Source organism: Natator depressus, chromosome 11 (genome assembly GCF_965152275.1).
Source record: "Natator depressus isolate rNatDep1 chromosome 11, rNatDep2.hap1, whole genome shotgun sequence".
In the NCBI taxonomy this organism is placed as follows: domain Eukaryota; kingdom Metazoa; phylum Chordata; order Testudines; family Cheloniidae; genus Natator; species Natator depressus.
Window position 1 is genome coordinate 36,339,361 of NC_134244.1, and position 23,679 is coordinate 36,363,039.

At 40.5% G+C, this 23,679-nt stretch overlaps 1 protein-coding gene across 9 annotated transcripts in view; it reads right to left on the reverse strand.

Annotated features, from left to right (window-relative positions):
- LOC141995937 (sodium channel protein type 1 subunit alpha) overlaps positions 1–23,679 on the reverse strand; it is a 179,006-nt gene that overhangs the window by 67,733 nt on the left and 87,594 nt on the right. For 6 of the 9 annotated variants that reach the window (XM_074967483.1, XM_074967478.1, XM_074967480.1 and 3 more), the window contains 10 exons: positions 12,713–12,776; positions 11,837–11,978; positions 10,748–10,954; positions 9,752–10,051; positions 8,590–8,970; positions 7,282–7,414; positions 5,590–5,828; positions 2,575–2,748; positions 1,606–1,962; positions 260–739 (listed from right to left, as the gene is read on the reverse strand). In XM_074967483.1, coding sequence (XP_074823584.1) covers positions 260–739; positions 1,606–1,962; positions 2,575–2,748; positions 5,590–5,828; positions 7,282–7,414; positions 8,590–8,970; positions 9,752–10,051; positions 10,748–10,954; positions 11,837–11,978; positions 12,713–12,776 — 2,477 coding nt within the window. The remainder of the gene's footprint in view (positions 1–259; positions 740–1,605; positions 1,963–2,574; positions 2,749–5,589; positions 5,829–7,281; positions 7,415–8,589; positions 8,971–9,751; positions 10,052–10,747; positions 10,955–11,836; positions 11,979–12,712; positions 12,777–23,679) is intronic. The other 3 variants (XM_074967487.1, XM_074967484.1, XM_074967485.1) reach the window with 1 other exon arrangement.

The window sequence follows — 23,679 nt, forward strand, 5'->3', positions numbered from 1 at the left end:
ATGTATAAAACTACCCCAGTCACCCTTGTTCCCACCCGCCATTCTCTGAGCCAAGCTCAGACCTGGCATACAGATGAATTGAGCCTTACGTCTCCTGTCAGTAACCATGAGTTAAGTATTCCCACCTATATTATACTCACTTGTCCATATAGTCTATTCTATATAGGTTTTTATACCGTGCTCAACTAGACTAGTTCATGCTGAAAGAAAAAACAAAATCACAATATTAAAAATAATTATATAAGCAGTATTTAAATACCTCTTTGCTTTCTTCCAGATCCGACTCACTGCTAAACTCTTCTGTATTTAAATTTTCAAAATCTGATTCTCCAACAGCAATCGGTACTGTCACAGTGAGGCTTGGGTTGTTTATGAACGACATGTAATCACTTTCATCAATGATATATTTTTCCACGCTGCTGCCTGTGCCTATGCCACTAGTTCCATTGCCATCTTTAAGATAATCAAGGTCTTTGTTTATTTCCACTGTTAGATGATTAGAAATGCAGCTGTCTTTTTTGTTTAGTTCTTCAAGTGGTTTGATTTCATTTAAAGCTTTTTGTTTTTTAATGAAGGATTTTTGGATGAATTCACGTACTTTTCTTTTAACATAATCTATTCCCTTCTCAATTCTTGCTACAGCAATCTGGAGATTATTCATTTCATTATCATCATCAGTGGCAGCAAGGTTGTCTGCACTAAATGAGCTCAGTAGCAAGGCCAAAAATAGGTTCAGAACCTGGAACAGGATAGAAAAGGAATTCCTACATTTATCTCAGTGGAAATAATTTCATGCTAGAATATTTTCTAAAGCTATGTGAAGTACGTGTCTAAAGGACCAACGTTTCAGATAAACAAACAAACCAAACCAACCCAAACAACCCAAGAACTGTGTTTTTAGAATGAATGGAGTGTTATATCTTTAATAAGCTTGCACTAAAACACTTGAATTATAAACCACCTTTTTCTAATGCATGATGATTTGAAGGGAAAATTATATAGTAAAAAAGAGATTCACAAATATTATGACAAATGAAAGAACTAAATATGGTTTGCTATGATTCATAGGACCATATTATTCACCAATCACAAAACAGACAACTGGCAAGTATTTGTGAAAATGCTTTTGAATCCCAAAAGTTTACAAAAATATTGGCACAAAAAATTTTAGTCAAAAATTCAGACAGGAAGTTTGTTATTCTTCATCATCCTGTTTAAAAAGTTTCACTTCTCCAATCAGAGAGCAGAAACTATACCATGTGTTTTACGTGACCGGACAGATAATACGTTGGAAAAAGTTTATAAAAAATGTACAGGCTGAACATTATTTGAAGCACACTGTATTTGCAAATAGCAAAAACAAAAATTGAGAGTGACTAAGAGCTCACTCTATAATTATATATCATGAGTTTGATCCTGCAAGGTGTGTAGTATTCTGTTTCCAATCCAGCAAAGCACTTAATATTAATTTTAAGCATATGAGTAGTTCAACTGAAGTCACATGCTTAAGTGTTTTTTGAGATGGGACCAGGATTCTCATTGGATTGCAAGATTGAATTGTTTTTTTTTTTCAGAATAAATCTTTGAAACATTTTGATTACATACCACTAGATTTCCAATCACCATGACCATCATGAAGACAGTAAGGCACATAGCTTGGCCTGCAACCTCCATGCAGTCCCACATAGTCTCTATCCATTCTCCACACAACACTCGGAATACTATCAAGAAAGAGTGGAAGAAGTCTTGCATGTGCCAGCGTGGAAGTACACAGTCACTTGCAATTTTGCAGACACATTCCTTGTAGTTTTTACCAAACAACTGCATACCAACCACAGCAAAAATGAAGACAATGATGGCCAGCACCAAGGTCAAATTTCCCAGAGCCCCAACTGAGTTACCAATAATCTTTATCAGCATATTCAGTGTTGGCCAAGATTTTGCCAATTTGAAAACTCGTAACTGAAAAAAAAAAGAATAAAAAGGTATTGTTAGTACTGATTTTAACGGAGATACAAAAAAGTGTTTTACAAATTAGTTTGTGAAAAAAGTATTGCTGCCAATGATGAAAATACTGCAGACTTTTACAACTTGGTACCCCAAGAGCATAGTCTTGGATCAAGGATGTAAAAGCCCAGAGACACCTCATGCAACTTAGAATCTCGGGTTCAGTGTTACCTCAGATGCCACAGAACTTCAAGGTTACCTACCTACCTGTGTGTACATAAAGAAGAGATCCATTCTGATAATATCAATAAGAGCACAAGATAGATATTCAGTGAGTCCATTTGTTTCTTCACTGTGGAATACCTGAAGTAAGTATTCGCAATAAAAATTTGGAAATAGGCCCCACTCCTACATTGGAATGTATTAATATGGATTCCTGCAGAGTCCCCAGTAAAGACAATAGGACGACACTGCATGGCACAGGGGTACATATAAGTGGATCACATTTCTGGATCAGGGTCATAATGACCTTAAGGTATCTTGTTAAGACACAAAAGTTGAATTAAAATATTACTGCAACAAAGCCTGTAATTGTAACTTGCAATAACGTTTTATTAATATATTTACCAATCTGAATGATCGGAGAACTGATAGTCCTTCAACATCTGCAAGACCAAGTTCAACCAAACTAAGTGTTACAATAAAACCATCAAAAATATTCCAGCCTTCTTGGAAATAATAATAAGGATCCTTGGCAATTATCTTCAGAAACATTTCTGCTGTGAAGATCCCAGTGAAGACCTACATTCAAAAGGCAATTTATTATTCAGTTGGAAAATTTAATATTTCCAGTATTTGTGCAGATTTTACATTCCAGCTACATATCTTCAATGACCATAATTTAGAATGGCTATTCACAAAAATCCTTAAATTCAAATCCCTAAAATAATCAAAGGAAGGTCAAATTATTTTATTTAGTACTTTATTATTAGTGTTTAAAATTTGTTGCTTTTAAAAGAATGATCATAGGGACATCTTATGCACAGCTTCCGATAGAAACTCCATCACAGAACAAGTACTGAATCTTCTTTTCATTTGATTTAATTTTTCAGGAAACAAATTACTTAAGCTTCTGGTGTATAATACAATTTTAAAACTATTTAGGGTGACCATACATCCTATTTTGTAGGAGACAGTACCTTTTTTAAACCCTGTCCTGGCCGTCTCAATTTTTTTGGCAAAACTGGGAATTTGTCCCATTTTCTCTTGCCAACTGATGACCAGTTGGCAACAGCAAACAGTTTTGCCAAAAAAGTGAGGTGCTACCCCTAGTGGGACACGGAGGAACGTGCGGGAGGGAGGAGTGGCAACGTCAACCCTGCACGGGAGGGAGGGCTCGGGAGAGTGGCTCAGACCAGCCATGCACGAGTGGGTGGCAGGGGGTCTTGGAACAGCTCTGCATGCGGGGAGGTAGAGTGAGACCTCACCCGGCCCCGTGCAGTGTCCCGCTTTCCCTTTGGGAAAATATGGTCACCCTAACTATTAGAACGCCAAGCTCTTTTTTCCAGCACAAGCAATGTTCCCAATTTTATTTGCACATTATGCAATAGAATTCTTTCCAAGAAATTACATGCTACCCTCCCTAGAACACTATTGTTGGGATATTAATAACACTATAAAGATATGCTCTTATATGGCCCAATTTCACAAGATCTAGCAAGATCAACAATTTACATCAGGTGGGGATCTGCCCAGGAGTCTTCTCCTTGATTTCAATGCATATTAGATCGTAAACAGGATTATGGCAGCATTTAATATTATAGGTAGTTTAGGCACACTAACTTCATTTCCAGTTAAGCTTTTGTAAGGGATATATATAGAATAGATATGTCTTGAATGATTAACTACTGAGTCCTTCTGGCCCTCAACAATTAGAAAAACTATCCATCTCTGTTTATTCCAAAAAAGGACCCACCTAGGAAGAAAATACAATAAAAAATGGTTCACATCATGTGAGACACTTTGTCTAAGGACCCTAAGATCAGCCAAGGCAGAGCAAGGGCGGGGCCTCAGGGGAAGGAGTGAAGTGAGGACAGGAAGAGTGGAGTGAGGGCAGGGCCTCAGGCAGAACGGGGGTGAAGCACCCCCAGGGAAAAATAAAAGTCAGTGCCTAAAGCTTTTAAGTGTCTTAGAGACAAGGGCATTGTTGGAAGTGTGATAAATATGTTGGGTACTAAAGAACTGATGATCATAACTCAGTTTAATAAGAAATCATGATAATTTACATTGTTCTTTGATATAACTGCTGAACCTCAACTCTAGACGGTGATAATTGCTTAAAAGACTGTATTACGTGTGCAGTACACACCTAAAACATTTGTCATCTACACTTGAGTGATGAACTAGTGATTGTATATTAATGTGGTTTTAAGTAATTAATAAATTACGGGTTAGTTAAAAATAAGCAAGTGTCCTGATTTGAAAAATATTGTTCAAGTTAAAAGTTGACTTGAAAAGAACCCAGCATTAAAAAAAAAATTAAGCTTACACTCCCTGGATGCAAGGAAAAGGAGATATCCTATTAAATTCCATTCTATATTGATGAACCCAGTTTGTTAGATTTTAAAGCTGAAATCTAACTGGCACCTTGGCAAATTCATAAACATTGTCCCCCTTTCACACTTACACTTTGCAAAGATATATATATCAAATTATATAATGTAGAATACTTTCACCAACCAAGGTTAGAAGACATTTCCTTGGATGGGAAACAAAATATACAATTCTAGAACACCACATTTTATGGTTTATCATGTGATTGTCATATAAAATGTCCTGTTCTTAACGCAAAGTATATTATTTGAAGTATAGAGAATCAGGTTTTTTGCCTGCCTGCTAATTCTGCATCATCTAGTATTGCAGTTATTTACATGTTCTAAATTTATATTTCCTTCACATTGCAGAAATAAAAATGATAAAGAGACACATTACATGAAATCTATTCTTGAAATAAAAGTAGAACTGTACGTTCAAGTGTTTAAATACATTTACATGATCCAACCTGTTAATTTAAATGCTTTAGAGCTGAGGGAACCAACTGACAAACTTCTTAATTTATCTTTATTTCTTTTCTATATACTAACCATAGCACTGCCAGGTTACTAACCGATCTGATGGCCATTTACAATGAGAAAACCTACAGAGATGCATTTTAGGAAACTACATTTCCATACTGAAAATTGTTGTTTCTGAGTGTTTTAACAATTTCTGGAAATACTATCTTTCAATAGATGTGCCTGAAGAAACTACAGAAAACCATATTTGTATATATTGATATGAAGATGAAATTCAAACATGTCAAGGAGGTTTGAATAGCTTAAACCTGAGATGATTCAATAGATATGCCAAGTGATGTATTAAACAAAAAATATTACTTTATACTGTTAATCTATATGTCTTGAGAAAGGATTGAAGGTGGGAGCTCCAAAAATTTAGTGAAATATAGACCTAAAGGACAACTAAATCAGTTAAAAAAAAAAGAAGAAATTCCTGCTTAAAGCTATAATACAGATATATCTCCTTCAAAACCAAACAAATAAGCAAAAAACAACAACATGTCACAAGACAAACTAGAAGACTTACCAGGTTTCCAACAGAAAGTACATTACTGAATTCTTCAGTCATTGGATAATGTTCCATGGCCATAAATAGTGTATTTAAAACAATGCAAATAGTAATAGCGAGATCAACAAATGGGTCCATCACAACTAAATTGACAATATGTTTTACTTTTAACCAATGTGGACTGCAGTCCCATATCAAGAAAATGTTTGCAAATTTGTACCAGCATGGTGGGCATTTCTGTCTTGATTCTTCAAGTTCTAAGGACAAATGGGTAAAAAATATAAAATGTAAAATATCTGCATGCCATACTACAGTGTCAGAGACCTCTTCGAAATCCTCTAGCCATATTTTCAGAGAATGGTATAGCACAGCGGTTCTCAATCAGGGGTCCAGGGTCCCCTGTGGGGGGCTATGAGCAGGTTTCAAGGGGTCCGCCAAGCAGGGTCAGTGTTAGATTCTCTGGGACCCAGGGCAGAAACCCAAAGCCCCGTCATGCAGGGCTGAAGCCCGTGGCCCTGAACCCCACCACTCAGGGCTCAACCCAAAGCCTAGGCAATTTAACTTCGTGGGGCCCCTGTGGCGTGGAGCCCCGGGCAATTGCCATGCTTGCTACCAGCTAATGCTGGCCCTGGTTTTTATATGCAGAAAAAACAGTAGTTGTGGCACTGGTGGGCCGGGGAGTTTTTAACAGCATGCTGTGGGGGGGCCTCAAAAAGAAAAAGGTTGAGAACTCCTGATATAGCAGGTATGCCCATTAAATATTCATCTACTTGAAAAGAAATTCTTACTTGAGCACAAAAACACACATACTTATGCAGCCACTTTGTGCACAGTGATATGGATTTTTGCAGCTATGATAAGTTTTATAATAGCAAAATCAGTGCTTTGTGACCACATGACATGGAATGGTCAAAAAACAATGACACAAAAGTCTCACTAAGTAATGTGAGACAAACACATTGATTGGGAGTTTTTAGTCTACCTAGAAATATTTCCTGAGAGCATAGGTGCAGGACGTAGAGGTGTGGGGGGTGGAGGAAGGGGTGATTAGGTCCTGGGGGCTGGCCCTGTGCCCCACTCCCCTGTTGCTGGCTCCGCACCTGGGGCCCTGCTCCTAGCTCTCTGCCCGGGACTCCACTCCCCAGGTCCTGTGCCTGGGGCTCGGGTCCTGGTGCCAGCCCCATGCCCAGGGCCCCACTCCTGACCCCTCCGCCCCACACTCTGCTCCCTAACCCCACACCTGGGGCTCAGGTTCTGGTCACTGGCCCCGCTCTCCAGCCGCTGGCCCCATACCCAGAGCCCCAAGCCCAGCCATCTGCTTCCAGGGCTCCACTCCCAGGGCCCTGCGCCAGGCCCCACAGCCAAAGCTCTGCTCCTTGCCCCGCATGTGGGGTGCTGGCTGCCATCCCCTGCCCAGGGCTCTGTTCCTGGCCCCATTCCCGCCCTGGTCCCCTTACCTCTGTCCAGGTCCCCCACTCCCGGAGACACAGCCCTGCTGCCAGCCTCAGCTTGGAGGGGTGGGGCGTGGACAGAGGTACGGGGGCTGGCTTTCAGCACCCCAACTTACTAAACATTTTCCAGCGCCACTGGTATAGGGGGACAATATCAGGTTAATATACACGTATCTAAAATTATTGTTTTAGTTTCAAATGAAAGTTTCAGAAGTTCACTGAAAATACACTAACATTTTAAATTCAATATTTTACACACCTTCCATAGTATTTGTGAGTATGCTAGCTATACTCATTGCCCGCTCTCTTTGAGCAGGGTCTTCCAGAAAATCCATAGAAACATGAAAGGAACTGGATCTTCTCTTTCTTGTTTCTGTTTCAGTAGTCATGCCCTGCAAACAGAATAATAATGGATAGGATCATCATCTTGAGTGATATAATAAGCAAATACTATAAACATTGAATTTCTAAATGTGAAGGAATACATGCTTCATGCAATTTAAATTTATCATGCAAGACTTTTCTTACTTATTGTATTAACCTAGCATTTTCAAAATATATTAAAGAATTTTTTTCAATTGAATCACTCGTCCTCCAGCACAGTCAGTTACTAGAAATCTTCAGTTTAATACATAACATGAAGTTTGTGGGAGAGAAATATGAAATTGAATAATTATTCAAACACTCTAAATCTCAGTTATGAGAAATGAGTCAAACATATTGAAAACCATCATATTATTGTAAAATGTTTTCAATTTGCAGATGTTTACTGCTACTTATAAAAAGTCTCGTTATAAAATTACAAGGTATCCATCCAGTCTTAAATAGCAACAAATAAAAAAAGTCTGATTTAGTCATGCTTCCACATGCTGGTGTACTCCCAAGTTCTCTAAGTGGACAACCTTGAAATAAGATAGCAGAATGTCTCTAAAAATATCTGGTTATCTGTATATACACATAGATTACAACACATGTGTACACAGACATTTTTGTTTTTGAAGGTGGGCGCATGAATGTGATGCCTCAAATAACTGTTTAGTTTATTTTCTATACTAGAGACCTACATCAAAAAAAGGGGGAAAAGCGCATAAGAATGAAAACATATATATGGTAGTGCTGAATGTATAATATTATATTGCAATGGGCTGATAAAGTCCAATATTATCAAAATGATCTACAACAAATTCAGGGTCATATTGACTGAATTCATAGGGTAACCTTTATTATATACCCTTTTTATTTGTATAGTAAGTTGAAATCTTATCCAATGTGGCCAGATAGAAATTTTTAATAGCCACAATAAGTTCTACCCTATTTTTATGGGTATAAAATAGACAGATACTTGCATATTAATTTGATATTTTTTCTTGTTAGCTCTGAGAATTTTTGCAGGTAAATACTTAAATTTCAAGCTTATTTTGTTAGTATATTAAAGGTTTTACAAGATGCAGGAACATTCATAGCTTGGCCAGCCAGGATTATTCCTAAGGAATTCCATTCTGTAGAAAATAAAGGCTGGTGCAGTAAGAAAAGACCACCATGCCTGAGCTATTTAAATCTTCCTTACATTGTCATCAGTAGCTGGTTTATCTATTATCACCTCTGGCAGAAGTTGTCCAACAGGCGACGTAGGAACAGATGGTCCACCAACCAGGGAAACTACTCCATTGCAATCTACAGTGCTATGCATCTTCCCATTCGCTGGAAACACCGCCTGGACCTTGGATGACCTACTGGCCTGACTAATATTACTGTTGCGCCGTTCACCATGTCTGCGTGGCACAAAAAGAGAATCTCTTCTGCTATCATTATCTTCAAAAGTGCTGTGTTCATCATCAGCAAAGTCATTTTCTGATCCTATATCCCTTGCTCGACCTCTGAAGCTGAAAAGACTCGTTTTGCTGTTGCGCCTTGGAGAAAACAGGGAGCCACGAATGCTCAGCAAAGACTGTAAGAAAATAAAAATATAATTATTAGCTGAAACCCTTAAACCCTATATTTTTTTTTATAAAAATGGAGTTAACATGTTGTAGAAGTTGTTTTCATAAATAAATTAATAATCTTTTCCAGGAACCAAGTTCTGCTTTCAGATTTTAATATGCATTAATTTCACTGAACTCGCTTTGTAAATTTAAAATCCACTATTTGTGAATTAATAAAACAAAAACTGAACCTGAGCCCAGCTCCTGTTGAAGCCAATGAGATTTGTGAGTATGGATCAGCAAGATAACTGGTATAAAATGAGAACAGAACAGACATAAACCTAGCATCCTCTACATACTTAAGCAAGATCTGGAAACATTAGTCAAGTACAAATAAAATCCATGGATATACTTATGGACAAGGTCTATAACATTTAATAGGAATGAAACCAATAGGGTTCTATGGCAATTACTATAATATTGAACAGAGAATATATTTTTATAGAATTTTTAAACCAACTTATGGAATTCAATTACAGGGATATAATTCCCTATTACATATTATATTCTGATTTACAAATTCTATAGAAAAACTATTCTGCATTAAATTCTATACGGATTTTTTTCAAGAAGTTGTCTATATCAGTTAGGTAAAATTCTCTTGAAACACCGGCAACAATAAAGATAGTTAGGATTAAATAAAAGTTTGGTGTCTTCCTTCTTCATGTAGACAAGTCACACTGTTATACCTGTGATACTGCAACAATTTTTGAAAGCCCCTGATGCTTCTAACACTTTATACAGTACCTGGTGGGGGGACGAATACTTTTTTTCGTATGTCAGTCTGTTCCCTTCAATGGAAAATCGAAAAGTTTTCTTTCTGATGCTGCCTTCTGATTCAGATTTTTGAAATTCATCTTCATCCTTCTCCTCTCCTCCATATTGTTCTTTCTGCTTTCTCTTCTTCCTTCTGTTCCTCCTCTCTTTAGCGCTCTTTGAACTCAACTTTGATGCATCAGAAGAACTTTCTGAGAGTCCCCCTATTCCGCCTTCTGCACTGGGATCTCTTGATCCAGCAGAGGCTGTTGCTACTGCTACTGCTGCTGCCTGCCATATCACAATAAATAACTATTAGATCTACCAATGAAAAGCACATAGGAGCTACATATAATTATTACTAGGCAGCACACTAAAACATCAAACTTTTTAATTTCACTTCTAGAGAACTTTCTAGTCCAGTCTTTGGCTGGTGCAGCCTTTGCACATTGAGACTTTCAGGTAGCTGTCTTCTTCTCAGAGATTTTCTCTCACCTCTTTTCTGTATCCTTACCGCTTGCTAAAGTCACAGAGTGTTTCCTATGGCATAGCAGATACCTGTTGCCTAAATATGTGCAGATTCTGACCATATCTGTCCCCCCACCCTTCACATATTGCTTCTCTTCTTAAATTATAAGGTTTCCAAGGAATATACTCTGCTGACCACATTGCATATGCTATGGAATACAAATCCTCAAATAAACAAACAAACAGTGCATACATTTTTTTGAAGTCTCCTCTGGATCACAAGGCTGGGTTGCTCACAGCAAAATGTCTTTATTTCCAGCAATGAAAACATCTGAGCCGGCTCTGTTCTTGAAGACAGAGTGGGCCTACCCATTGTTATAGGGAATACTTAACACAGGGCTCTAAACCCATTCTAAATCTGATGACCAATATCTATAGAAAACTCATTTGGATGCACTAATACAAGATTACAATATGATAAACAATTTAACTGATAAATATATAAAATCACAACTACACCTGAGCTGCTTCTTGTTGCTTTCTCAGCTGTTCAAGCATTTGCTGAAATTCTGCCTCTTTCTGTTCTGCTTCTTCCATGTTTGCTTGATTCTGCTCTTCATAGGCCATAGCAACAACCGCCAGGATCAAGTTAATCAGATAGAAAGAGCCCAGGAAAATCACCAGAACAAAAAATATCATGTATGTTTTACCAGCAGCACGTAGTGTCTGGAAGTAATAATAAATACAGCTTTATTAACTTGTTAATGTTACTATGTGAATTAATCACTGTAATAGAGCAGGACTCACCCGGCAGCATCTCCTGCTGGCTGTCCTTGAGAATTAGCTCATCAGCCTCTGGAGCGCCCTCTGCCATCTGGTGATCCGCCTTACTGCCGGCCCCAGTCCCTCCCAGGACCCGATGCCTCCTCCCACTGGGGTGCTGCCCCCTGGCAGTAAACCCAAACAATCCCTGAGGGTCTCCCCTCCCCAGGGAGCTCCCCCCCACTACCGCCACCTCACCTCAGTCTTGGCTACTGCCAGTCATCGCTTAGCCCTGCTCCCCAGGGCAGACTGCAGTGTATCAGCCACTTATCACAGGCAAGGGGGTTTAGACCTGCAGCCTCTGTCTACCCGTGGGCTTCCCCCTTGCAACCGCAGTACCTAATAGGCCCTAACCTGAGCCTCACAGCCTGTGGGTTTCCAAGCCAGAGCTCCCCTGGCCTTTTCCCCTCAGCCCTGCTCCAATCTAGGTATTCCCTCAGGTCCTTCCCTCTCTAAACGCAGAGAGAGAGAGACTCTGGCTAAGCTTCAGCCTAGCAGCCCCTTTATAGGCCCAGCTGTGGCCTGATTGGGGCATGGCCCAGCTGCAGCCATTTCCCCAATCCGTCTAGCTTTTCTTGCCCTCAGCCCTGGGTCTCTCCCAGGACTGGCTTTTACGCCCCACAGGGGAGGAGCGGGTAACCACCCCGCTACCATCACCTACTTTTCATTTTGTAGGAATCCATCATCATCAGATTATATGAGAGATGTAATAGAACTGATATTAAACTCTTTGTATAATTTGATAGTATAAAAATACTTAGTCTTTGTTTCACAAAATGTTCTCACCAACTGATAAAGGTTTTCCCAGTAGTCCTGAGTCATCAGTCGAAACAGTGACAAGAATGCCCAGCTGAATGTGTCAAAACTTGTGTAGCCATAGTTGGGATTTCTACCAGCTTTCACACATATATATCCTTCTGGACATTGACTACAAAAGGAGAGATATTAGGTGTTATCTTTTACAATTATTCTAATATCAGTGGATGCTAGGTCCTGATAGAAGTTTGGGATTATGAAGTGCTGTTTTTGGTCACTTCATCAGACAGGAACTCCTAGCAGTTGGACAGAGCTCTACTCTATAAAATTACATTTAAAGACAGCTGACAAATTGTGTATAACATCACAATTCTGCAGAAGGGCATTTTCTATTTGCATTTTGTTTCTTAGCAACACTTGCGTATTGCCTTACCACCAAACTGTCAGCTATTTAGTCTTAAACTCTAAAACACAATGTAAATTCCTTGATTAATAGTATTTTCACCTTCAAATGTCTGTCTCCATATTCTTCACTCACCCTTGCAATAGCCTGATATTCTTCATCAATCAGCACATATGCAGCACGGACTGTTGAGGCATTTATGCCTTCCTAACTGGTACTTCTGTTACTTCTCAACCAGCCAGAAGCATGTGTTACTATTGAGTGTCTTTGAATTGGCTACCCAGTGAAGAATAAACTGACCTCTCCTGACCAGATCAGCTAGCTATGATTGGGAACTCAAGTCCGGGATCAGACATCTAGAATCAAATCCCAATAACACATCTAATGTGACATGGCAGATATTTCATTCAGCTGGTCAATCAAATTATTCCAGGATATTTATCTGAATATGCTGCATCCTTTTCCTACATAGTACAATAAAAAGTCATGAAACATGTCCTTACCCTGCATCTGAGCCATTTCCACAAAGCAGAGCATCATTTTGCCCTTCCAGAACGTAAAAATTACCTGTTTAGAAAATAATTTTCATAAAACTATAAGAAATTACTACATAAATCTTCCACCACTACATATTGAACTCATTTAAACAATGTTGAATAAACCCAGTCCTTTACTTTACACGAGTAATTCTACCACAGACAACTTGAACACTTTTATGAAATATTTTTATGACGGTGGACAGTTTTTGACTGGTATGATTTTACCTCAGAGGAGTTAAGGGGCTGAACTACACATTTATACATTTGAGCTCCAAAATTCCAAAATAATACATTTGACTAAAACAAAGTAACCTGATACATTATTACTATTGCTTTATTCATCAGAATGTTAAGATTATTTTCACAATTCAATTTTAAACCAGCATAAATGATTTCTTCAACATGAACATAAAATCGAAGTGACAATATAAATTGCCAGAAAATTGGTATCTTTAATTTAGACTGTCAATGTGTCAAATAGCATCAAGAATCCTGATAGATGCTGTTAGAGCTGAATTAACTGCACATTTTTCCTTTCAAATGTGCAATGAAACATTTAACATTTTTTTGAACTTTATTTTGTATTTATTTGTTTTAGTAGATAGAATTTACCCTATTTTAAAAGATTTCGGCTAGTCTGATTTAATGAGCCATTATTTTTTTGATTAGCATTACCGAGTCCTCAACTGTTGCATCTACAAATAACTGTAGCTGTCAGAGGCAGCTAGTCATTAGAGACTAATAAGTTTAAGATCAACCAATAATTCCACAACTGTCAGCCACTCTAAACAATGTAGGTATGCTTTCATTGCAGAGTTAGCCTAGGTGACCAGCACACCGGTCTGAGCACCAGGGTTAGCCTAGCCCAGGCGTGAGCAGCCAGAATGCAAAGCCATACTCAAGTTACTGTGTCCTCACAGGTGCTATACTCACTTGTGTGTGTCATATCCCATGGTTCTTTGTGCTACGGAAAGCTGAGCTGCTCTATGATTCTTACCCAGTGAATTGTGGGAGAACCTGTCTGTCCTTTTGCGCACACAAGGGGAATTGTTGCAAGGCACTGAAGGACTATTAGCACTCAAGTGATTTAGCCTGCATCCTCAGTGAAAAGTAGGTGAGTTAACAGCCTGAGTGAACATAGAACCTGAGCTCTAACACACACCCCAGCTGTCCCAGCTAGGCCAGACTGAAAGTACCACTAAACTCAGGTGAGAGATTGGGGCAATACCTGGGTGTGACAAATATTATGGACGTGTGGAAGATCCAGCCTATTATATCATCTTTATACATGTTATATGTATTTTTATGGGCTAGGGATTGTATTCGTGCTCCATGGGAAGAATGAAGGGATCTAAAGTAGCTGTTACCACTCAAGAAAGAGAGCTTGAAGTCATTGTGGCTAGTTCTCTGAAAACATCCACTCAATATGTAGCAGCAGTCAAAAAAGCTACCAGAATGTTAGGAACCATTAGGAAAGGGATAATTAATAAGACAGAAAATATCATAATGGCACTATATAAATCTATGGTATGCCCACACTTTGAATACTGCATGCAGTTCTGGTTGCCCCATCTCAAAAAAGATATATTAGAATTCAAAAAGGTACAGAGAAGGGCAACAAAAATGATTAACAGCTTCCATATGTGGAGAGTTTAAAAAGACTGGGACTGTTCAGCTTGGAGAAGAACTGACTAAGGGGGATATGAGAGAGGTCTATAAAATCATGAATGGTGTGGAGAAAGTGAATAAGGAAGTGTTATTTACCCCTTCACATAACACAGGAACCAGGAGTCACCCAATGAAATTAACAGGCAGAAGGTTTAAAACAACCACAAGGAAGTACTTCTTCACACAATACAGTCAACCTGTGGAACTCACTGCCAGGTGATGATTTGAAGGCCAAAAGTATAACTGGATTCAAAAAAGAATTAGATAAGTTCATGAAGAATAGGTCTACCAATGGCTATTAGCCAAGATAGTCAGTGATGCAACTCCGCGCTCTGGATGTTACTAGCCTCTGACTGCCAGAAGCTGGGAGTGGACAATAGAGGATGGATCACAAGATGATCATCCTGATCTATTCATCCCCTCTGAAGCACCTGGCACTGGCCACTATCTAAAGACAGAATACTGGGCTAGATGTACCATTGGTCTGACCCAATATGACCATTCACATGTTCTTATGGGGAAGCTACAGAGTTTCCTGGGGTAAAATTAATGAAAATTACTGGGGTATAATTAATGAAAATCCCTTTGAAAGTAACAACTCTGGAGAAGCCTCTCCCCAAGGGAAATTGCATATACGGTTTGACCTGGTTAAAGAGACCTACCAAACAAAGAATTGAAAACTATATAAAGTGACCATCTTGACGTGGAGAGAGAGGTCACTTTCATCCAATCCAAGAACTGACATGAGACTGTGACCAGAGGGACAGTCTCTGCAAGAGGACCTGAAGTACTTTAAACCCGCTAGGGCCTCCGTGTGGAAGATGAGTGATACTTGGTAAGCTAGGCATGCATAATAGCTGTTTATTGTTTTTAAGATATGTCTTCTCTATAATGCTTTTGCTCAGAATAAATAATACTTTGCTTTATGAAGGCTGGCTGGCCACTGGTTAACCCTGTCACTGGCCCTGAAAGAACAGGATGTCAGGTGCTGAACTAAAGTCAGACCTGCTTAAGTGATCACAGTGAATTGCAGGAGGAATTGCAGGCAAAATCAGCAGTCAAGAAGGAGAGAGTTGCAGGACTCCACTCCAAGACATGGAGGGTGCCTTCAAGGAGGCCATAAAGTGGTCTCAGGTGCAGTCACCTCAGGAATTGTGATGTTGGATAACAGCCTAAGCTAAATCTGCAGTGAACACCTACTCTGTGCAGTGTGTCTGATGGATACCAGAGCGCAGTACCAGCAGCTGTTGCAAAGGGATTCCTGTTGCTACTGGAAGAATTTTTGCTCTGCAGTACATAGACTGAAGGCAGAAGAAAATGGTAACAGAGAAGAGGTTTCTAGCAAGCTAATTCAAAGTACAGGTCACATTGCACATGCTCACTGCAGCCACAGTCCTTCACTGCTACTTTGTTTCTCCTTCTTCTTCAGGCTCAGCAATAAGTAAAAAGTGTATGTTTGTGACTTCTGACCTGATAGTGTGGCTGTCAGTTAGGAAGGGGATAAGTAGGTAGTGAGCCTAAGAAAGGTTTTCTGAGTCTGGAGGGCTGTACATGTATATGTGTGTGGAAGAGAGGGAAAGGTGTATTAATGACCATCAATTGTCAGGAACTTGTTTTTATGTCTTATCCAAAAAGTGGCACCTCCAGAAGTTTTGAAGATGCTGTCCATCTGGGATGAAAGGTTAATAAGTCATACAGGCACTAAGGATTTGGGTATGGATCACTCAAAGGGGAAAATAAGTACAGAATTCATTTTTAAAGAAACAAAAAGAGAAAATTTAAAGGAAAAAGAGAAAGGGCAGGAACAAGGAAAAAAAGACAGAAAGAGGAAAATTTCAGTACAGTGAAGTTGGGGTGAGAAAGACAGATGATGCAAAAGTGGGGAGCCCATAAATGTAGGTGAGAAGGGAGAGAAGATAAAAATATAAGGGGTAGCCAAAATTAACATAATGCCTTAAAAACTAAAGCAAACTAAGTGTATAGCACAATTCAAAACTTCAGTTCATAATGAAGCCCTATTGCACTCATATACTGAGATTTTGGAAGACTGATCCTAAATGTTTGATTTCCTTCTCCCAGGATTTGAAGGGACACTTGTCAGAGTTGATGCTTGCTGAAAATCACATTTTATAGAATGTTTTCTTGGCACTGAAAAACTACCAACAACTCAGAAATAAAACATACAGCAGTATTAAATCTGCTGCTCCGAAGCTTGGTGAGTCATCCTACTCAAACCCAGGATGCTGGTATTTTTGTGATTTCAGAGATGCATGTGATGTATCTCATTTGTCCCCCACACCCATACTTTTCTTGTCTGCTCTATTTTAAGAGCTGGGTAGATACTGAAATTGACACACATCCCACTGTGGTCATGCTGGCAAGCATTCTGCAATAAGAGATTCAAATATACAGCCCCATAAAAAGCTTGAGTAAATAGGAGCTATGTGTGGATTAAAGGGATGGAACTGGACTGAGACCGTTTTTCACAAAGCCATTGAGTAGGCAAAGCTTGGTAAAGTTTTCTTTTCTAACCAATCTGTATGCTTACCACTTGTATACATTTCTTCAATTTTAAGACAATTTACTGATCTTACATTAGTTTTTCACATCAGCCTGGGAACGAGTTTAGAAACCATGTTTAAAATTTGTTTATAAAAAAGTTTCACAAAAACAGTTACTAGCCTTGTGTGTACATGACCAAATTATGTTGGAACTATGTTTAAATATCATACAGCCAAACTGTGGTTAGAAATAGGTTTTTGTTGGAATCATACTTATGGAGAGTTTTAACAATCCACATTTGGTTTTTGGCCCACTGTAGATGGAGCTAAACAAACTTACTGAATCAAATGGAACAAAGGGATTGACTGGAATTTGAAGCCTTCCAGCCAGTCAATGCACCAAGGTAATACTACTTTCAAGAAGACTACTTATAAGAGTATAGTTGACAAGATTTAGCTCTGTATATCAATCTTCTCTCAAATAAAGTAAATGAGAGTTGAATGGATATTAGATAGATAGATATACACACACACTCCTATTTTAGCAGTGCAGGCAAAGTAAGTTTATTAGGCAAACCTTAATTATTCATTAATTCTGATGGTTTAAAATTGTGACAATAATATATTACATTAACTTACAACTTTGAATATTTGATTCATATGTTTGTATGTGTACTATAAACACATAACAACATTATTAAGGTTGCAAAGTCAAGCACTCCAAAATTAGGAAATGCCAGAATTAAGGTTGTCTATGCAGTGCACTGTGATACAGTCTTTAATTACATGATCACATACTATTTTTACCACAGTGCCCATGCCGCACTCAGTGCACAAAATGGTTGGTGCTCACTTAAGAAGCGATTTAATATTTTGTTTTCTCCTCATTGCTTAATGTGTGCACACGGACCTTATTTACTATATACTATTCAAACTGCTCCAGATGGAATTATTAATTTCCTCCTGGGCTTGTCTACAGTGCTTATCACTATAGTATCTAAGTGCTTCACAAATGTTAGTGAATTTATTATCACAACAACCTGGTCAGATGAGCGGTTATTATTATCCCCATTTTATAAATAGGGAACTGAGACTCAGAGATTAAGGTCAGAAGTATGCACTAATTCTGGATGCCCAATTTGAGACACCTAGGACCTGATTAGTACTATATGTTCAAAGTACAGCTCCCCATTGACATTACTTGCAGCTGTGAGTGCTCAGCACTCCTGTAAATCAGACTTCAGAGTCTTGGGTCAGACACCCAGAAATTGAGGAATGCACAAAAACTGTGGTAAGTATTCTTTTCTTCTTCAAGTCCTGGTCCCTACATATATTCCACATGTGGGTGACCAGCAAGCAATACTCAAATGTGGGCGGGAGCAAGGATGCAGGATTACAGATGCTTATAACACTGCAGATCCAAAGGTGTCAGCAGAAGAGGCTTGGGCAAATGTGTAATACTTTGCAAAAGTGCGGATGGAACTCCAGGTTTCCACCTCACAAATGTCCAGCAGAGGGACTTCTTGGAGAGATGCAACTGAGGTCACCTGCGCTCTAGTAGAATTGGACCCTCACTTCATCTGGGGGGAGACAGATGCACCATCTGATAAAGGCAATGGATGATACAGCCAGAAATCCACTTAGAGAGTCTTTGAGAAGATACTGCTTGACCCAGAGCTCACTCTGCTACAGCGACAAATAGCCTTTGTGATTTCTCAAAAGATTTTATCCTTTGCAGGTAGAATGACAGTGCTTGTCTGATGTTAAGAGAAGGAAGTTTCCTCTCTTCACTGAAAGCATGAGGCTTTGGGAAGAATAACAGTAAGTGAGTCCATTGGTTTATGTGGAATTCAGCAACTTCCTTTGGGATGAATTTTGGATGAAGGCGAAAGGATCTTTGTGGAGCACACGCCCAGTGGTTCAAAAGGAGGCCTCGTAAGTGTTGAAAGTACAAGATTGAGGTCTCACTGAAGCATTGGCTTCACTACTGCTGGAAAGGTCCTGGTCAAACCTTTTTGGGATCTGGTTGATACTGAGTTAGTAAAGATATGCACTGGTATGCGCTGCTAAGTGAACTCACAGTGAGCTAATTGAGAGACCTGACATCTTGAGGGTAAGGAGATAATCTAAAATAGCAGGAATACCTGCTCACTCTGATGCTATCTGGTTCTGTTGTGCCCATGTAGAGAAACCCTCCAATGGCTAGGTAACATTTTCTGGTAGAATCTTTCCTGCTGTTATTAAGAATAGGTTGTACAGCCCCAACGTGAACACTCTAGGTCTGATGTTCTAGGTTTGATGACCACCCAAATATGAAGCCGTGAGTGAAGAGAGTCCAGGTTGGAATGCCTGAACCTGCTGCTTTCTTGAGTTTGCAGGTCTGAGAAAGACTGAATGCTGACAGGTTGATGGACTGACATCAGTAAGAAGTTTGAAAAGCAGAACTGTCTGGACCAAATGAGTATGATGAGAATGAGTCATGCTTTGATGTGATGAATCTTCCACAGAATCTTGGACAATAGTGCAATGGGAGGGAAGGCATACGTCAAGTGTCCTGTCCAGGACAATATGGGACATCGCCCTATAAGTCCTGACTTTGTGCTGCTCTGGAATAATATACATTGAACTTCTTGCTCATCTGGAACACGAACAGATCCCAAGATGGTGTTTCCCATTTTGTGAAGATGATCAGCACAGAATTGTGTAATTCCCATTTGTGATTGGTGATGAAATGCCTGTTGAGGCTGTCTGCCAGCAAGTTCCAGACACCTAGGAGGTACATTGCAGATACTGTGATGCAGTTCTGGATACACTAGTTCAATAAGTTGAACGGTTGCATGTATAGTAGAAGGGATTTTGCCCTGCTTGTTTGTTTATATAGAAGAGGGTCACTGTGTTGTCTGACATTACCCAGACATGTCGAGATTGTACAAGTTGAAGGAATGCATTCCTGACTGCTCTTAGTTCCAGGAAGTTGATAGGCATCCTGCCTTTTTGAGGTGTCCATGTACCTTGTGCTATGTGGCCATCTATGTGGGTTTCCCAGCCCATGAAGGATAAGTCTGGAATGTTGAGTGTGGGAGGTTGGAAAGGGACTCCAATGCATATATGTCCTGGGTTCATCCACCAGGTGAGCGAAGCCCGGACATTGACAGGGGTTGTCTCTATAGAGTTCATGATGTGCCTGTCTGGCGTATACACTGACCAGAGCCAGGCTTGCAGACAACAGAGTTGTAGCCTGACAAATGGGGTTACACAGGTAACATGTTCTAACAGGGAAAGACAGGCCTGGAATGTTGCTTTGGGTCTGTGAGTGACTGGTTTATTAGACTGCTCATGGCATGGTATCTGCCAACAGGGAGGAAGGCCCTTGCTGTGGTTGAGTCCACAATCACCACTATAAAGTATATGATATGTGGGAGAATCAGGGTAGACACTTCCACATTTATGCAGATTCCAAGGATACTATGCGATGGAATAATGACAAGGTTGCTGACAGTACTTTTAGGCAAGAACTGTCAGAAGTCAGTCACCATTTTGTCTCAGCTGTGCTGCCACCACTGGAAAGACCATGAAGACCCTGGGTGTTGTTACCAGACCAAACAGGCGTACCCTGAACTAGTAATGTTCCTGTTTTATCAGAAAACTATAAAAACCACTAACAAACAACATACAATTATATTTACAGAGATGAAGACAAATCTGACAGGAGGAGGATTCTGACTTAGATCATGCAATGGTAAGAAGGAACTGGAGAGATTGTCAGGTTGCAGAACACAAGGGGTACCAAGATGCAGGCATGGATCAATGGACACTACTTGCAAGATTTTTTCAGCTTCAAGCGAATGCATATCCCATGCGTGGAATACACAGAGGGACCAGCACTTTATTTGCACTGTGCTTTAATAATCAATTATGAATTCCAGAACTCATCAAGTCACTTGTTGTTATGCATATTTTTTCTATCCTTGTTAACACACCTTCTAAGAAATAAAGCTAACACCTTAGTAATTCTAATAATTTCAAACTGGCCCAGAAGACCTGCTTTGATATTCAAATCAACTGGCTGTGTGATTTTCCTTCCTAGTAGCATTCCCGTATGCTAGATTTACTGAGAGAGGCCATAAATTTATTGGCTTTGCTATTGAAAGTGAAATAATGAAAAGAGACGATATTCAGAATTGCTAATGTCAGCAGTGCTCATACCAAGGATATATTCTTCTTCAAAGGTGTATTCAAGGACATGGGTATCAGCTAGCATTTAAAAATACAAGGGGGGGGGGGAGCTTGATTTCTTTTTCACACAGCGTAGCTCCACTGTCCTCAACACTGTGATTTACTCTGGTGTAAGTGAGAAGAGAATACAACCCTATAGCGCTCATGGAAATTTTCCAGAGCTTTTAGAATTCTTATATAGGGCTCAATCATGGCTTTGCCATGAGCAGCATGTACACACAGGCCAGCATGTTATTACATTGCTTCAGGAGTGGCTCAGAAAACAGACTGTCTCAAAGAGTCCCTTCCCCATTACCACTTGCTCACTTCTTACTCACCTACATAAGACAAAAGAATAGCTCTGAGGAGGCAGCTTCCTGTCTGTGCCTATACCCACCATGTGGGTAGCCGGCGCAGGAAAATATGGGGCACCTTTTGCCTCTTTCCCTTATTAACTGTTCCTGAACCTCAGTGTAAATACACTGAAGACCAGGTGGCAACTTCAATTCTGCAGTCACTTCCCTAGATCACTAAAATTTTCTCTCTCATCCTAGCATAACCTGATTCCTCAAAGGCTTCAGATCTTCTATTCTGGCCAACATGAAATCACACAGTTCAGATTTATAAGGCCAGAAGGGACCAGTGTGACCATCTAGTCTGACCTCCTGAATAACACAGGACATAGAACTTGCCCAAAATAATTCCTGGTTGAATTAGAGCATGTCTTTCAGAAAGACATCCAATCTAGATTCAAAAATTTCCAGTGACAGAATCTCCACCATAACCCTTGGTAAGTTGTTCCAATGGTTAATTAGCCTCACTGTTAAAAACGTGCACTTTATTTCCAGTCTAAATTTGTGTAGCTTCATCTTCTTATACCTTTGTTTGCTAAATTAAAGGGTCCTTTATTATCAAATTTCTGTTCTTCATGTAGATACCTATAAATGGTCATCAAATCACCCCTTAACCTTCTCTTTGACGAGCTAAATAAATTGAGCTCCTTCAGTCTTTCAGTATAAGGCATGTTTTCCAATCCTTCAATCATTCTTATGGCTTGTCTCTGAATCCTCTTCAATTTATCAACACCCTTCTTGAACTGTTGACCCCAGAACTGGGCACTGTATTCCAGTAGCAGTTGCACCAGTGGCAAATTCAGAAGAAACATGACCTCCCTACTTCTACTTGATATTCCCCTGTTTATTCAGGTGAGCTATTGTTCAACTGATTATCTCCCAGTATCCCCAAGTCTTTCTCAGAGTTACTACTTCCCAGGATAAAGTACCTCATCCTGCAGGTATGGCCTACATTCTTGGTTCCTAGAATCATAACTTTATATTTGGCAGTATTGAAACACATATTGTTTGCTTGTGCCCATCTTATTAAGCAATCCAGATTACTTTGTATCAGTGACCTATTCTTTTCAATATTTATCAGTCCTTTGATCTTTGTGTCATCTGCAAACTTGATTAGTGATGATTTTATGTTTTCTTCCAGGTCATTGATAAAAATGTTACATATCGTAGAACTAAGACCTGATCCCTGCAGGTCCCTATTAGAAATATACCAACTCGATTATGATTCCCCATCTACAATTGCATTTTGAGACCTGTTAGCCAGTTTTTAACCCACTGAATGTTTGCAATGGCAATTGTATATAATTTCAATTTCTTAATCAAAATGTCATCCAATACCAAGTCAAATGCCTTAGGGAAGTTTGAGTATATTACATCAACACTATTACTGTAGGGAGCCAGGGTGGCTTCCCTCCGAACCAGAGGGTAAAGAGCCACCCTCTCAGCCTGAGTGGGCAGGGCCAGACAAAGCTTCCGCCAATCCCCGGAAGGGGAGGGGTGGGACAGGAAGTACAAAGGCGGGGCCCTTTGTCCAGTGAGGAGAGCACCAGGGAGGGAGACAGACACAGGCTGCTCCCTCGCGATCCTGCTGCTGACCCAGGGGAGGCCCTGGGCAGGAGGAACCTGACCGGGAGGAAGGCCTGTGGCGACCAGGACTGCCAGCCGCTGAATACCCGGAGGACCTGGAGGGGCCCGGCTGTAGCCCGGGCCAGCGTGCGTCCGACACAGAGGGGGAGCTGGAGCTGGAGCTGCCAGCAGCGGAATACCCGGACGAGCTGGAGGGACCGGAGAGACCCGCTTGAGAGACCGGGTAGGAAGTAGCCCAGGGGCAGAACTGCACCGTGGGGTGGGTGTGTTTGGTCAGCGGGCGCGGATGGCCCCCGCTGACCCAGCGGCGGGACCTTTGCCTCCCGCCACTGTCAGGGCCCTGGGCTGGAACGCAGTGGAGTTGGGTGAGCCTACGTTCCCCTACCCCGGCCTACCTGCCTTGGGTAGCAGAACTGTGCGCTACAAACCTGGGCCCCCCCCCCCGCCCGAGGGGCGTGCTGCAGACTCGTGCTGGCGCACCCCCCGCCCAAGGGGTGCGCTGCAAACTCGTGCCGGCGCGCCCCCTCCCCCCCGCCTGAGGGGCGCGCTGCAGACTCCGGCCGGCGCCCCCCCCGCCTGAGGGGCGCGCTGCAGACTCCGGCCGGCA